The sequence below is a fragment of the Nesoenas mayeri genome, assembly GCF_963082525.1.
Source record: "Nesoenas mayeri genome assembly, chromosome: 3".
NCBI classification, from domain to species: domain Eukaryota; kingdom Metazoa; phylum Chordata; class Aves; order Columbiformes; family Columbidae; genus Nesoenas; species Nesoenas mayeri.
In genome coordinates, this window is record NC_137544.1 from 96,438,181 (window position 1) to 96,456,299 (window position 18,119).

The 18,119-nt window shown below is 38.7% G+C and overlaps 1 protein-coding gene across 1 annotated transcript in view; it reads right to left on the bottom strand.

Annotated features, from left to right (window-relative positions):
- LPGAT1 (lysophosphatidylglycerol acyltransferase 1) overlaps positions 1 to 18,119 on the bottom strand; it is a 62,234-nt gene that overhangs the window by 18,207 nt on the left and 25,908 nt on the right. The window contains exons 3-5 of the mRNA XM_080342564.1: positions 15,011 to 15,129; positions 8,197 to 8,292; positions 4,848 to 5,121 (exon numbers count right to left, since the gene is read on the bottom strand). Of these exons, the coding sequence (XP_080198690.1) occupies positions 4,848 to 5,121; positions 8,197 to 8,292; positions 15,011 to 15,129 (489 nt within the window). The remainder of the gene's footprint in view (positions 1 to 4,847; positions 5,122 to 8,196; positions 8,293 to 15,010; positions 15,130 to 18,119) is intronic.

Below are 18,119 nucleotides of genomic sequence, written 5' to 3' on the forward strand. Positions count from 1 at the left end.
AGTCACAGACATATTTCTGCATGCTCTGGTTTAAAATAAACCTTACATAATAACCCAAGATCTCACACTGCCAAAAAAGCCTAAGTCAACAAGGATTTTACAAAATTAAATTTTGAAATGAATCTTGCTGTCCTTTTTTAGAGAGTTATACAGTGCTGGGCCCTGCCCATGAGCATCTTTATTTTAAAGCCACGAAGTTCTAACAGATCCTGAGGAAAAGAAACAGACAACTGCACACAACACAAAGGGGTAAGGCCTCAGCAGGTCCAAGGATGCTGCTTTCAGGCCTAAAAAAAAAAATTAAATGGCCTCCTAACATTTTTTTTTTTTTTTAATCACCAGCAGAAGCAAATTTTCATAATTATTTTCTTCGTTATTTTTATTCTAGCTGTGGATTCAGTTAAGTTGCTTTAAGTTTAGTTATGAAGCAACTTACTATCAGCATCTTCAAGACATTCAGTGCTCCATTGTCCTCTACAGTCCTCTCACTGCAGATACTTGACTGTCTACAATCACAAATTTACTGCAGTTCAGAGCTTCTCTTGGTCCCCTCTATGTTCTCCCCCAGGTTACTCTCAACTAATGCTAAAATCTGGATTTGCCCACATGCAGGACTCTTCAAACGCACCAGCAGTCAGCGTCCACCACTGAGAAAAACGGTAGTTTCCCAAGCCAGGTTTGAGCAGGAAATCAGCACCTCCAACCCAGCTTTGGGTGCTGCAATGCTGCTGGATCGCATCTGGAGTGGAAAAGAATGCACAGCCAGGCGTGAACCTCAGGACAGCACCTTCCGCTTGAAAAGGAAAGTATTTAGCAGCATTCTCCAGTATTCAGGTGTGGTTTCCTGAACACTTACATTACTCTAAGCGCAGCCAAAACAGGCTGTTGCCTCCCCTGCACAGCAACGCATTCTCATTCTCTACTTGTCCTTGTGTGATCAGCTGGACCACTGATCTTAAAATTAACTCTTTTCCCAAAGATCAGCTCGCAGACTGAATGTCTAACTCATTATCCCAAAATCTCTCCGTAACAAATCGCCTGGAATAAAGCCACCAACAAGAAGCTCCTTTTCAAGGATAAAAAAAAGCCTTCCTGCATGTTATTCAAGTCACATTCCTCATACAACAGCGAATCAAAAAAGTTTGATTAAAAAAAAATAAATCTATTATGAAGTCCAGTGTCCAGCTCTGCAGAAGGGAAAATTGAATTTCTCTGAGAAAAAGCAACAGAATTAAATGTACTGTGCTGTATTTGAAAATAGTAAGGTAAGATTTCAATGTGGTTCTAACCAAGCTCATAGCAACCTCTCGTCAGACAGAGAATTGCTGCATGGTAGAAAACAGCAGAGTTAAAAAAAAACACAGTAGAAGAAGGCTGATCAAAAATAAGCTCTTGAATGCATATCTTCCATGAACAATTGCCCCAAATGCCTTTGAACTGCCAGCTGTTTAGCACTTAGAACATTTTGCTAGTTCTAAAACTCACAAGATCATCAGTTCTTATTAAGTGAAGAAACATTGTAATTGCAACTATGTCAGAGACTAAGTGTTCCATCAAAAAATTAAACAAACAAACAAACCAAAACCATAAAGTAACCATCCCCTCTGCTCCCCATCAGTCCCTACAGGGTTAAGGTGATGATGGCTGTGCATCAAGAATTTTTATGCTTGCCTGTATTTCTATTCTATACTAAAACCTCCTCCTGGAACGAGGTGCTGGCAGCAGCGCTCCATTGGGGGGGCACAGCACATCTGTGCAGATGGATGCGCTCATTAGACACCAGAATTAACTTAAACCATCTTTTTCAGGGACAGACACCACTTAACTACGTTGGCTGTGCTTTCCAGCTTCAAAAGCACTCAAGCCATCAAGTGATAGGAATACTTTACCTATATTTTTTTCCATCCTCATATTTATTTAGGAATAAGATTGTGCAATGTTGGTAAAATTAAACAAGCGTTTCAAAAGGCAGCAACTGATTTAGTAATTTAATTTAGTATTTACCAGCAGTAAGTTAAATTTCACCCTGATGAAGGCTAGTACTTGGGACTTCAAATACGAAAGAAAAACAGTTGGAAACTGAAGAAAACTAAGGCTGCTTGCCTTGGACAAGCAACCTATAAAGAACTGATCAGTTTAAGTACAAAAATAATCAAATAGTATTGGTCACCTAGCTCAGGAACATTTGTTCTTCCTGTCACTTCACAGAGGAAGAATCAGGTAATAAACGGTGGGAAATTCATAACTAATACAAAAATAAACTGAAAATGGGACTGGATATTAAGAATACTAATGTTATAATTAAGGCTAATGAAATTTTGGGGAGGCTATTGAACCACACACTTCGCTAGATAAACCCACCACTACTGAAAGGATGACAGGAATCAGAGACCTCAGAGAAGCAGCACAGACAACACAGCATTTTGCTGTTGCACAACTCTTGAACTACTATTTGAAGGCCACCACTTCAGTGACATTTGATGTACAAAAGCAAGCCAGTGGGCTTGGGTGCGGGGAGGTGACAGGATGAAACAACCATTTGCAACTTGGTTTGTCACCTTTTCTTCCAGTATTATACATCCTTTCAGTTGAGAAAGCAGAATGGTATAAAAGCTACAAGAATCACTTTAAATGAATTAAGAACTAAAAAAATGACAATGCTCAAGGACACTGCAACTGTGTATCATGACTCATCACAACATAACTGCCCAGGAAACTCCAAGGGGACATAATTTTTGATGAGGAGGAGTTACTCCTAACCTATAACCCAATTTAACTGAAACTGAGTGTTCAAGGGAGATGAACTCCCATCATTACCAGCAAAGCTTGGCAGTAACAAAAAGACTGAGAGAATGATAAATAATGGAGAAGAAAGCTTGTTATAGTAAGCTGACTAACTTGGTAACCCAGGAGACCAGGAACACTGTTAAATAAGACAGTACACAGCACAAGAAGTGGCACAGAAGAAAAATGTCATCAGTGAACCATGAAGTTCAAGTGCAATGCTGCTGACACACAAGCCTCTTCCCAAGCAAAGCATGTATGGTAATAACGTACAAAAAGTTTACACGCAATCTCTGTTCAAGACACAAGCAAAACCTTTACTGTATATACGACATCTAGTTCCAGCACCGCAACAATGGTAACCCAAAGAGGATACAGCTAAGTTTCATTCCACTGAGACAGGTTGCTTCGTGTGGTTGAAAAAGGGAAAGATAAAAGAGATAAAATGTAAATATGGTCACTAACTTGTTAGGCATCTAATATAATTGTATAGATTGCTATATATAGACTGTATATAGTTGTTCAGATTGCTCACAAACTTAACAAACATTCTTCAAAAATTCTTCAAAAATTTTCTCTAGCAGCAAGAGTACAGTAAACGCATTTGAAAGGCAGAAGATCGGAGGAAGAGTCTTTTATACAAGATATAAATCAACAATTAACCTTCCATACATCTCTGAAAGGGAAGTTTCACCGTGCTAGAAACATCTTTGTGAGTTTAAGAGAGGACTTAAAACACCTCAGCTTCGTATATATCAAATATTACTCTTCCCTAGCTTATAAAATTTACTTTCACTTTAGTTTTTCATCCCTCTTATGTTTTCATGTCAATTACTTCGAAAGAATGATAACTAAAACCACACATTTCTTTCCTATTTTTGCTCACTTATCTTTCCTTCAGTCTTTTAAATAGGATGGACAGATGCGGTTCCATTGTATTTCTGAGACAATTCCTTTACTTTAGTACCCCATTAGGTCAACTACTATCAAATGCTCGTTTCTCCAGAGTCTCAATAATGCTGCTCAAAGAAAAAAATAAGTCAGGTTGATCTTCAGCTAAGCTGATAGCAATCCAAGAGTATGAAAATATAAAATTGGTATTGGATGAGTGCTTTGGTTCCCCTTCCTGATTTAAGCAGTCTGTAATTCATGTTTGGGAACTTCTCATATGTTTTTGCCTTTGAGACAGGAATAAATACAACAGGAACAGACCAAACTTTCCTCCTTAAAAAAAGAACTTTTAACAAGGACTAGGGTATTCTGTTTCTATTTTAAATCTAAAATCTTCTAAGACAACAAGGGCTTTCTTCTGCCTTTCTTTTTTGAATGTAACCTGAAAGAAAATATTCCGATGTATTCCACTGCTTCATTTTCAGTTCATTTAAAATCCTCCCTTCACTCCTGCAAGAATATAATCTCCATTCATTTCCCATGTTGACAAGATTAACTTCAAGACTAAAAATCTGGAAGCAATTTCTGTATGAGGCTTCGAGCTAACCCTGAAATGTGAACCTCAGCACAGAAAAAACCCAAAGTCATCTGCATATGTAGGTTCATTAGGATGGACCTTTGTTTCAAACTGCTAAAGGATAATTTGGCTATGGAAATACCAGCATCACCCATTGGAGGAACAAAGTATACAGTATTGGATGCAAAGAAACTTTTAAACTTGAACATAGTTTCCATTTTCCAGAAATACTTTTACTATGGTTTCATATGACAATAAACAAGTGTAAACCATCGATCATACTGAAAGGAGCAGCCTGACTTCTTGCCCACTCTGGGTGCCCATTCCAGTGCCTACTCTAACTATTATGTGTACCACGACGAACATTCATGCAGCCACACTGCAGACTAAATCAAATTAAAACTAAGGTCTTCTTTTTTGTGTAAAAAAATAAACTTAGTGGAACTAAAGGCAAATATCAAAATATTTACATAAATATTATGATTATGGATGTATTTGACATTTAAAGAGACCAATTCAACACAAGATGTTTCGCTTAACTCAAATCTTGGACATCCAACTTGCTTTTTATCCACAAGAGTGAAGTGGTCTTTACCTTTTAGCACAGTGTCTCTACCTGCTGGAGTTCCATTTTCTTGTGGTGCTACAAGCGTTTTCAGAATTACTTGTGTCGCCCCAAGTCTTGGCAGGGTGACATGTTGAAGAAATGGCAAATTGTTTTTCTTGGCAAATGCCTGGCTTGTTTCTCTCCTCTTCCTAAGAAAGCCACCTTCTGGAAATAAAACAATCCATTTCCGATCGCGGCTCCTGTAATATTTTTCTAGATGCTCCTTGAGTAACACAAGCTGCTGGTCACGGTGTGCTCTTCCCTATAAGGATAAAACATTACGTAAATAAAATGAATGCTTAAAAGAGACAGCATTAAAGAGACAATTATTACATTTCTAAGATCTCTCTATTTTGAGAGATACAAATAAGCCCCTAAGACAACAAAAAACCAATGTTCTCAGAGTAACTACTGGTGGCTGAGTTAATGCCACTTTACAGAAACACTGAAAAAGAACCTTTGACACTAATGAAGTTCCTGACTTGATGACTTCTCTGCAACAGTGATGTCCAGACTGTAAGTGGGAACTTCACGTAACAGGAAGATGTATTTGCAGAATTCCCTAGTTGTTACTGGGTCCCAGGTTAAATTTCCTAAACTGAATTCTGCAAATACAGTCTAGGGGTCAAGCTATGATTTCTGAGGTCTGTGTATCACCAGTAATTTCTGCAAGACAGGAAGTATCTTTGCTTACACCATCTTCTACCCACCTCTCCCCCCCAGCCCCATCCTGCATCAGAACTGCAGAGGTACCAGCAGACCCAGACGGACCTCGAGACCACGCCTGGGCTGGGCTACTGCAGCAGAACCGCAGATTTCACCCAAACCTGTGCTGCTCAAATGACTTATTCATTTCTCCTCTTTGACATATTAGCACAACTTCTTCATGCAAGACAGTAAAATTTGTCCTTAATTACTGCAGAGGTATCTTTGGTATCTCCAACAACAATCTCTTCTCTTCCCATCCCTGTGCACAGCAACAGCAAGCTACTCAAATTTTCACAGGAATGAGATTTACATCAATTAGCATTTTTGAGTGCTCCAAAGCAAGTCGAAAGACATGGGAGTCCAAAATTTAAGCTCTCTTCTGCAGAAATTATTTTAAGTCTCAGAAACATCAACAAAACTGCCACGAACCTTCCACTGTTTGGTGGTTGGTTGTTCTTTTTTGGCAGGGAGAGAAAGGGGGAAAGGGTGTGGTTGAGTGGAAGACAAAGAGAAACAATATTTTATTGAAGATGAATTTTGTGAAAGTGTTTCTCCTAGATTTTGAAATCTCATTATTGCAATTACTTCCAACTTACCTCATGAAAGGGTAGAAAAAAAGCTCTGCCTGCTCATATTAATGAAATTAAAGAGCAATATAAAAGTTCCTCAGTTAAACCAGTCCTTTCTCAACAGATCACAGGACTCCAGGATAGCACAGTAGTTAAGGAAAGAGCAGTAAACAATAAACTTTTTGCATGTTAGATATTAGAACTCTCCAATGCCTAAACAAACCTAAGAAGTATGACTGGTGGATAAACTGCAGTTTAGTAAATACCATGAAGTTTAAGATGCTGTTGCAATACAGAAAACTCTACTGGACTAATGGGAAAGAGGGGAGTGTTTAAAAATTGCTGTGGCTAGTGGAATACTGAAGAGTCCTGGAAGATAAAACACAATTAACATTTCTCTAGATCGAAGAGAATGTAAATCATACAGAAGCAGCTCCTCAGTACAACCAGTTCTTGAATACCATGGCCAGTTGATCACCATCAGAGGGGATGGGCTCAGCCTTCTTCCCTTTGAAGGAAACTAAACAGGTAGCAGCAGGCTGCTGGCAAGCTCTTTAGGATGCTGTGCACTTTGCATTGCCGATATGGCAAGTTACTGACAGTCTTGGTTGCCAGTAAACTCTTCAACAGGAGACCAGAAAACACTAGTCAACTTCTACTAGACCACAGAAGCATTCCTAAAACTGCTATTGGTGCTGCACATGAACATGAGGTTAATGTACATTTTTAACAAATAGGATGTATTGTACCATGATCAAATTACATTATTTTACAGGAAAAAAAGAATGAAGTATTTGCTCATCCAAATATTACTAGGGCCTTTCTACAGTTAGGCAAAGGATCATTACTCACTCACCTTAAGTGTTTTTGCTACAGCCAAAGGCTAACTAACATCCAAGAAACATATTTTCAATTGGTTTATATTTATACTCATTATGACAAAAATGAGGAAAAGCTTTCCTTTTTGCAGCTCACTAATGGTTTGGTTTTGTAACTGGAACTGCAACACCACATTCAGAAATTACAATTGACAAGCTGACAGTCACCTGTACCTCAAAATGTGTATCTTGTGAATTTTAACTACTGAAATAGTTTTATATTATACAAAGTGTCAAACTGTTCCTTTCCATACTCTCATAGTATACAGTTGTGTATCTCTAGAGACTTTTATTTTATTACCTAATTTTGCCTGAGGCTTCCTAGCCATGCCTCTGGTCTTAGTAAGAAATCTCACTTTAGCTGTGTATAGCTGTGATTAAGTATTAATTTATCTTTATTAGCTTCTCTTTCTCTGTAAAGTGAAAATTCGTAATTCTCTCTGGCTGCCCATACATGTTAAGTCCAGTCAAAAAAATAAGGAGAGGAAAGAAACATGTATGCTGGATGTCACAGTTCATGTAACTGACAGCAGGTTCATGCTTACCGTTGTACTGCTAAGTTTTTACTTTCAGAGTGCAGTTTTGATCAACAGCTACCAAACAAAACCAAAAACCCCAAATTGTAAGAAATAATCTGAGGTTTTCACTCCTTCACAATTGAGATGCTGGCCTCAACACACGTTCTTTCCTGATGCCCAAATAATAACTGACTTTCAAGAATCAATTAATTACTCTTCACACAGGTCTACCACCATGCAGGTCTTGTACCATGTCACCATCAAGAGGGATGGTCCTGCTTCTCCTGATGAGAAACTCAGTCAGAACAGTGACCTAACGGGGCTCACTGCTCAGCTTCAAGGTCACTAAGGAAAGGAGAGAGGTGCCAACAACAGGCAGTCAGAAGCAGAGAGACAAAGGGGACTGCCCAGGAACTTTGCTTACACACCTCTCTCATAAAAGGCTCCCATCATAACCAGGTCCCATAAACATCTGTGTCTAGGCAAACAGTAAAACAAGCTTGGAAACAAAGTAGTTTCAGAACAAAGCTCTGCCCAAATACATACATTACAGCACAGTTATTTCATCCTGCAAACCATCCACGAGGTAGTGAGCAAGTCCCATAACACCACAATGTTCCAAATATAAGGATAAACCAGAGTACCATTATATGTTTCCATTTACCTGTCTTATAAAGAAGTCTCCATGGATTAGAGACACAATGCCAAAGTTTGTATACTTAAAAATATGATCCATCAGCCACATCATCTGACGGACAACCTGCAAAGTTAAAAAAAAAGTTTAGTAAATATCAATTGCAGAGAATTATGTAAATACTGGTCACAAATTTGTCACTCTCTCAACAGCAATAAAATAAGCAAATACATAGAATAAAGCCCTTTATGCCCCAAAGTATAAAGCAGCACAGGGCCTACACTTCTCCCTCAACAGCAGGATTAAACAGATTGCCTTTCTGTAATATAATAGACAGTCCTACACTATTAGCCATATGCTAGAGTACCTTCTACTCTGTCTTTTCACACAGGTAATGTAATGCTGCTTCTTATTGACATGCCACCACAACTTTAAGCCAGTTGCAAACTAAAATAATTTTCACTGTTTAATAAAGTCCACAAAACAACAGAGGTCTGTATTTGAAATCTCCAGTTGTTTTATGTCTGTCACAAAAATGTGCTTCCTCATTTTTTTTTTTCTACTTGGCAGTTTTGGGGTTGAGATGGGGTAGATGTCAAGAGGATGGACCAGACGCCTTTCAGTGATGCCCAACCATAGGATGAGGGGCAACAGGCACAGACTGAAGCACAGGAGGTTCCATCTGAATATGAGGAGAAACTTCTTTACTTTGAGGGTGCCAGAGCACTGGCACAGGCTGCCCAGAGAGGCTGTGGAGTCTCCTTCTCTGGAGACATTCAAAACCCGCCTGGACACATTCCTGTGCGATCTGCTCTGGGTGAACCTGCCTTAGCAGGTGGGTTGGACTAGATGATCTCCAGAGGTCCCTTCCAACCCCAACCATTTGGTGAGATCATGTTGTTCTCCTGCTTCTGATGTGCACATGCTCACTCTATCCTTGAACAGTAGCATTCACTGAGACCTATGTACAGCCCCTATGCCATTACTGATTTATTTCATAGCAGAGCAGCCACATGCATCCCTGAGAATTTCATTAAGCCATGTTCCTTTGTCCTGACCAAGAAGCACGGAGAGAAGGCAAAAACAGAAGCTTAGCGATTAGTTTCACTTTGACCATGACTTCTTGTAAGACAATGAAGGCAGATACTATGTCCATTCACTCTCTTGAGATTTAAAATAGGAGAATTACTCCAGAGGAGTACAGAAGGGAAAAGCTACTTCTCTCACAGGGTCTCTCCCCTATATAGCTCCTACATATACATTTTGAGAGGGGTAGGAATTGGCTTTCCAAAACTGGAAAATCCGGTGTCTCCTAGATGCTCTCAATCATACCTTTATTCTTCCCTGTGTTATAAGGCCACACCAAGACTGATGCAAGTCCAGTGAAACTTAAGTGTCATGTAACACAGTACTCTTCCATCTGTCACTACCAGAAAAGCATATGGAGAACTGTCACATTTCTCTGCTAGTAAAAAGATAATTTTTTGAATCTTAAACAGGTACCTTCTGCTTGGTATCTTTCAGTTATCCAAGATACATAATTTGAGGCAAGGACAAAAAGCAAGCAGTCTATGAAATGAAGACTTCCTCTAGAAAATAGTGTATTGTTCATGTATTAGGTGATTACATCTACTGCTGAAGCATACTCCACACTAGTCTCCAAACATCGGAGGCTTGCCAAGCAACTGCAATACTTAGAATCCACATCCATGCCTTCCACAATACTTCTAACTAAATAGTTTGATACTGTGAAAGATGGTGGCTTTTACCATTTTCATACCTTCACATGCCTGTGTGGAATTTGTAGAAAAAAAGTGGTTCATATTTCATGCAGAAATTCTGTTTTGTAAAAGCAGCTTGATAATTTGCAATTTGTATCTAGAATTGCATTTGTCAGTAAGTCTTTCTTCCAAAGAAATCAAATTATCTCTTGGAGTGCTCTGATTACCTATTCTCCCTTTTGACCACAGAAGCTGTAAATGAATACTAGGTTATATAATATTTGGAGAAAGGTAACTGTCACATACCCTGTTTCTTTTACTTATCCCTAAACAACTGTGCCTGGATACTCAGCAAAGCGAAGTTTTAACACACTTGGAAGAACACACCTGCCAAAGAACGTTTAAGACACCTTATTGCCTTAGACACATAGCTGATTTGCCAGTAAAATTTGAACGTCACATTTAGAAGCTTGCTATCCTTGCCTAAGAGTACATTAGGAAGACCTCAACTTTCGTGGTTTCTTAATATTAGCAAAGTTTCTGGTTGAAATCTTGGACAATCCAAGAATACCCATTTCTGGACCCTCTAGCATCACTGGAAGCAGAAAAGGAAACCATGTGTGAGAGAAAAGGGCAGCTCCTAAAGATATTAACAGTTTTTCTTCAGAAACAAGCATCCATTTCTTCTCTATGACATTCTAGTATCCTTGCCTGTCTGCCAGTCGTATTTCTTACAAGATGCTACACACCCAAGGGAACAAAGACACACTATGTACTTGTGAGTGATAAAAGAAAAATTAGATTCTAGATATAACTCCCCACTAGAGACTAATATTGGTGAAATGGTTTCTCATACAACTGTTCCCAGTCCTGTGTGAAATAAAAGAGAAGGTCTTGAAGTAAAATCTCTTCTTAGCAGAGACTCACATTCTTTTCATTTCAGTAAAGTAGAAAGCTCTTCAAGGCACTACTATATCCTAAGTTCATGCCTGAACATCAGTTGGAAGACAACAAAATGGTGTAGGGAACCATATCCTTAGACAAAAACACCAGCAAAATTGCATAGATGATGGTTCAGCCTGCAGCAGTACCCATATGGCTGTCAGCATTCATCTACTACTTTGGCATTTTGCCAAATCTTGTTCTATTATATTAAGTAGAAGCTAAACCAACTGGAGAAGATGAGGAAGCTTAATAATCTGTTTCCCCGAAAAGTTTTGTGTCTTCTGACGAGTCGACACTGGTCCCTAGATGTTCTATGGCAATTCTGGAAGAGGAACTCTTGCCCAGCAATGCGGGGGCTTCTCTCCTCCCACACCACTTTTTTGCCATGTACCAGATGGTAGCTTTATCCTGAAAGCTGATCATTGCTGTTCAGAGCGTGAAGTCCACCTCACTATCTTTTAGGTGACACAGAGCTTCTAACTAGGATCCCTGGAATTCCTCAAGAGTGAGAAGGAGTGATGCAATTGAGAAGGAGGGATGCAATCAGTGTGACATACAAGTTATAACCAAGACAAAACATACAAGCAGTTTGCTGCAATGGGGCCACAAAGATGCAGACTCCAGAGCTCAGTGATTACAAATCTGCCTATGAGCCTGGCAGTGGTAAGAAGCACCCAAAGGAAATACAAATATTGTTATGTATATTAATTCATGAATATATATACACACTCTAACACATTAAATGAAAAAGGGGGAGTTCAGAGTAGAACACAATTATCTTGTTTGCAATCAAAAGGCAAACTGGATTAATGTATATTCATTCTGTTCTGCTACCAAGGGCAGAATGTAGGACATTACAAGATGCTGGTGGCGGCTCATCCATTTAGTATCCTCAGGAACAAAACAACGCTTATCAGATGAGTCTCTCATCACACAGGTTTCAAGTAGGTTTAACCAGAGACATTCAGAAGTGGTTCGAGCACAGATTCATAGTTGTTTATGGATGGAATTTTTGGACGCTGTTTCAGGTCCTTTTTGCTTCATCCTTCCTGCTTCACTAAGTTCAAGAACGTAGAAAAAGCTATTACCAGTTTTATAAAAAAATCTAGGTGCATCCCATTCACAGGCCCACTCTCATTTCACTCCACACAGATTTCATAACAAAGCAGCCTGAATAGCTGACTTTCATCTTTCAAACACCTCGAACTTAACAATGAAACCTGGGAACACACGTCTTGAAACTGGCACTCAAACACCTGCAAGCTCTACTTTTTTGTCTCCCCTGCACCCTTCCTGGCACTGCTTTCTGCCCTAGATCAGAAAAAATAGCCACATTTATCAGTCCTAATCCAGTCACAAAGCAGTAATAGCAACATTTTAAACTATTTCTCTTTGTTAAACACAGAACCTTTAATGTTCAAGACCTCAACTAATTTACTAAGTTTGTTTTAACACTTATTTTCAAAAAGTTTTTTGAACTATATAAAAAGTGTAATTAGGTCACTTCAGATTCAGCTGAAACCTTGTTCTGTGTGGGTTGTCTTACAGTAACAGTAATTCGTCAAAAAATACCAGTCCAGTCCTTCCATTAAATGTATAACTTTTAGCTAAGTTCTATTTTCATCATAAGAGATCACGTTCTCTTTATTCATGTAAGTGCATCTGAAAGACAAGAAACATCTTAACATATGTATCTTAGCCTACTGCTCATTCACATTAAATTTGCTTAAAATAGATAGCCTACACTCTCATTTGTATGTAAGAATTTATAAAACACTAAAAAAAAAAAATATATATACATATGTGTGTGTGTGTATGTGTATACACACCATCACAGACCCCAACATGGCCCTTAGGAAACACTGTCCAGTTGCAAGAACATTTCAGTATTGTGCCTCACTACACAGAAAAGCACAGAACTTTAAATCAAACATTTCTGATGTCTTAAATTACCGACTATTAAAAAGCAGTATTAAACGATAAGTGCTTGCAGATTACATCTCGTTTCAGTTCCTGCTGGCTGGCAAAAGACATTTCGGACTGCCACAGGAGGAAGGTCTTTCCTAGTTCTGCCACTGCACTATCGCTGCCACCTATGGTGAGGGGTTTCACTTCTTTGTGTGCCCTTCTGTGTGAAAGCGAAGGGTGCCTTCCACCTTCACTAAGTTCTTTGAAAACTGAAAAGTTTTGTCTGAGTGGTAAGAAGTATTTAGGAATTAGTGCAGCTTACCCATCCGCCCCCCCAAAATAGAAACACTTCTTGGAAATTACTATCTTGTTACTAACAATTGAATATCACAGTTGTGAAGGACTCCATCTTAAGTTTAAACTGTATTTAAAGAAAATTGCCTAATTTACATAGTTGTCTATTGTATAATGATTTCTTTTGGACAGACAGGTTTGTCTTTTCTTTTTTTTCTTCCTCCAGTGGTTTCACAGTCACCCAAAGACAATGCTCTTCTGTTCTTCTGTTGAGAAATATGAAGCATGCTATTTAGAAACACCTAATTCAGCAAGTTCTATCAAGGATACACTACCCTGATCTTTCTCATTATTTTTAGCCACTTGTACTACTCATGCTATATTTTAAGCATGTGCTGAAGCCTGTACTCTTAATTTCTTAGCTAAAAACATTAAAGCCATATTAGACTCTGGACATGCTTATTCCAAGAACAGTAACTGCAACCATTTAAGGCAAAAAATACTGATCTTAAGGATTTTTTTGCTGTTCTGAAAACCCACAAACCTAACAGTTTCCATGGTGAAGATTGTTTTCCTTCATTTTTAACATCTACATTCACTGAAACTTACTGTGTCTTGCCTGAAACTTTTTAGCTATGGAGCCAACCAGGATAAATATGGCTTAGATTTATACATACATTTACATGCATGATTCAATGAAGCTCTATGATATTTAAAACACCTGGGACACGAATAGTCAAGATTATATGTAATACATATCCACAGGACTATAACCTCACAGTCATATCTTCATCACAAGATTGTCCTTTGCATCATTTTGATGAAGGGAATTGAAGAGTCTTTATTCTGTCACCCTCCTCATTGGGATACAGCACAGAATACCACATATATCTAACTTCCTCAGTTCCAAAAGAAATTAAAACAATTAAAAGTACTTTTAAAACACAGCCTTCTCTGGGCTACAGTAGAAAGAAATTAGTCTCTGTCCAATCTTGACTAGCATTTTCATACTCTCTTTTTCAGGTTTGGCTTCAGTTCTTTTATTCTTTTTTTTTAATCAGCTTGGCTGTCATAGGATCTAGGAAAATTTGTAAAAAAATGTTAAATCACTGGTAGAGATATATACATAATCTATATTAACCTACACTAAGACACACCAAAAAGCAGTTCTTTTCCTTGTTTCTTCACCTTAAGGTTGCAAGAAAGAAAACAACACTAAGGCAGACACAGCTGGTGCATTTTTTCAGTTTCCCTGGTAAATCTCTCATCCTTTGTAGCCCAACCATACATACCCCTTTCCTCCTGATTTGCTCATTAATTTAATTTCCTGTTTAGATCCCATACTCTAGTTTCCAGCACCACACTCCCTAGATGTGAATTTTCTGAACAGCAACACATGAAACAATCGACAACAGTTGCACTTCTCACTAAAAGAAATGCTTAAGAGTCTGTGAAATAAGAGCTCAAGCAATTTTGACCTTAGCCAGGCAGATCAGGCTGGACATGGCCTCTTAGGGAATGGACTTTCAGTTTCAGAACTCCTACCAAAAGCCCATAGACTACTTGCTTCTAACTTTGAGAAAAATTCCATGCTGGAATGAAGTCATAACCAAGAAGTTAGAACTGTGTTGTCTTGAGTAAAGTTGGCATGAATCGTGTACGGGCGTAAGGTGAGAGGAAAATGTCAAGCAGATGATTATGTGCAAGGAGATCTGTTACCCTCTATGTCAACCTAGACTGGATGCACACTGGCTCACAGCTTGTATTTGACCTTCGAACGCAACATTTATGGTCTAAGACTAGCTCCAAGCTACTGGCTGTCGCATTAAACCAAATCCAAACAAAATGTTTCCTATTCAGGGCCTTGGGATTTTTTGGTGGATTAACACAGGAGAGTCAGTCATCCATACACAGCACACAGATGCAAGCCCGTCCCAGGCCCACAGAGGTTGCCCCACTCCCTGGCTGTAGCCTACCGTGCCTTTGTCCTGAAGGCACATCATCAGAGTGCAGACGTCACCCGTTGCTTGATGGTTCACCAGCACCATGGCCTCATCTTCTGACAGTGCTTTAACGTCATCACCCCATTCCACTACTATTTAAGAAAAACAAAACAAAACAAAAAAGGTAAATTTTACAACGACCACATGGAAATTTTACTGTCATCAGAACAAAAACCCCAAAGACCCCACACCCAGACAATCATGATAAAGAAACCTTCACGCTACATGTCGGTTTAAATTGGCGCATAGCATGAGAAAGGAATATTAGCAAGACCATTTTCCCAAGCAGAGGGTATCCAGCTTCGTTTTAAATTGCATGTGCAGAATAAGAACAAAACAAAAAATATTCAACCAGAACATATGCACCAAGATTGATCTTTTTGTGTCATGACACCATTCTATATTTAGGGTCTCAAAATTACATAAGCCTCTGACCCAGCTTTCAAATTCAATTGTCTCACCTCATTAGATTATGAAAAAAATCATGTTGTCAAAAAAGCTTTTTGTTGTTGTTTTTTTGTTTGTTTTTTAAGCTTCACAAGTTTGTTTTACTTCTACACTTGCTAGTATTAAACTACTCCAGTAAGAGAAAACCAAAAATCTGTAGTTGGATTGTGATGTTTAAAATGCTACATTAGACAAACTCAGCTATCCAAATCTAAACGAGTTAGCTATAGGCAAGAAAGTGGGTTCAGAAAATGCTGCTCTGATGACAGAAACTATTGGTTGCTATTTTGTAGACCAGAAACCAGACACTCTAGTGGCAAGAATGAAGTCAGGAGGAAGCTACAGATGTTGAATCATTCAACATTTATACTGACCACCAAAAACTTGCTGAGGTAAGGAGTTAAAATTGCTAGTTCCATCATCACAAAGTAACCAAATAGAGAAAGAGAAGACTGCCTCCCACAGAAGAACACAGGACTAGAAAAAGTCTGCCGTAAATCAAAGATCAGAATACACCTAATGCTGATACGGAGCAAAGAGACAAGCAAGTGGAGTCCGGCCCTCGTTGATAAAAGGGATGTTCACTGCAGTGTAGGGTGAGGGAGAGGATGGGCAGGCAGAGGAGCTCTGTCGAATTCGAAAGAAAAAGTAAGATGCATTGCCCACACGTGTAGGATACGATTATTTTTCTGTGTTTAATATCTTATTTGCTTCTTACTATGATTTTCTTTCTGACATCAAAGAAAATATTTCACCTCCACTACTGAATCTTTATTACTGTTATTAACAGGTCTCCAGTCAGTGAACAACTCTCATCACAAGACAATTAATTACTACTGTCTTTTAAGTAGTGGTTTAACTGATGCAAAAGCAATCGGCTACACACTGAAGACAAAAAGCAATAATCCATGCAGAACTTTCATGTCCTTGCAGAATCCAATTAGCACCACACCTTCGAAAATTGCCACTTCTATTACTTTTAATGGCTCCCAAATCAGTGCTGAATTGAGACCTGAACACAAAGTTAAAAAAATAAAACGCTGTATTGGGTCACAAGTAGACAGAAACAGACTGGAGATACAAAGGTGGGGAGGACTATTCATTCCATAATGCCCAGCCTCCTTCCTTTTCCCTCAAGCACAGATCCTTGCTTATTTTTCTCAATATGAACTTGGAAGATCCCCTTTATCCTTCCTGCAAATTCCCTCTGATGACTCCTCGAACTCCATTGAAGTCTGAAAACACCTGAACATGGCAGCCATAGCTGACTGGGCACTTTCCTTAACAAGTATTTCACCCATCTACCCTGTGGCAGTACCCGCAAGAAACTTAAGATGAAATGAGAATTGTTTTAAAGGGAAATGAATCAACTACATGCTGATTTTTAAATTTTTACCTACTCTTGTTAAACAGAATAGAGAGTAAAAACACACAACCAGATTACAATGCACTAACAAGTTTCAGCTGAGAAGCAGTAAACAGGTGGGTTCTCTTACTCCAATCCAAATGCAAGGTAAAAATAGTTTGATTTCGTTCTTTGATTTACTCAATTAATTTTATCTACCAGCTGGCCAGGCTAATAGCTCAACGTCTGTGGCTCAGCTGACAGGTAGTAAGTTACTAAATCACAGAGATTCAGCTGGACATCCTCTAGTTTCTTTTCACTTGGTCACTTCTCCTCAGGCAATCAGGCTGTCTCTTGTGCTTAAGAACGCTTTATGGTCAATTGATTGACCTGATTATCAAGGAGAAAACAATCAGTTCGTGCAAGTCCTTCACAGAGCATTCCTGAATCAGAAACAGATCAGGAAACCAGAAAAGCATGCAGAAAAAACACTGCCATTACCATCGTTTTCTAAAGAAGAAAAAAAACCTCTGAAATATCTAGAATTTTAAGTTCACAGTGTCCCTTTAAACCCAACTTGTCTTCAGTTTTCTCACTGCACTGAAATTTTCAAAAGGAGCACCTTTTCCTTTAAGAAGTACTTGTGCTCTGAGATTCCTCCATTGCAGTTGGAAATACTCAAATCAAAACCTCAGCTGCATGGCAGCAGAACCAGGAACACTGCTTTGCTCCACTCTAACAAAAGAAAAAAACAGTTCAAAGACAAATATTTGTCACTCAGGGGCCTGAAAACCAGGAAACATTCCTATACAGCTTCCTTCTATTGCCAGGGTGCATTTTACAAGGATACCGGTTCTGCGTCTACAGACTTCAACAGTTATATTTCTGCAAATGCAGCTTAGCATAGTGAGATAATATAAAAGAAGGAAAGAGCATGAAATCAGTGTAACATGGTAAATGGAAATCATGGCAAACTCTGTACCAAGAAAATGTGGAAACCCTGATTAGTAATGACATCTTTTACCCTTAAGACTGGGACAGAGGTGGTTGCTCTAGGAGATATTCATTTGTGACTTAGTGATGTAAGCAAAAAGTTTCTCCAGGAAAGGATGAAGACAAGTCTACTTGCAATTACATGTGTCGTAAGACAGAGATACTTATCCTTCTCTTGTAACAAGAAGTCCAAGATGTACACAAATCTCTAGAAGTCACAAAAATATTTCATACAATGAGCTGCAAAGGGAGCTTTTTACAATCTAATCCTTGCAAAGCTTAAAGAAGAAAATAAAA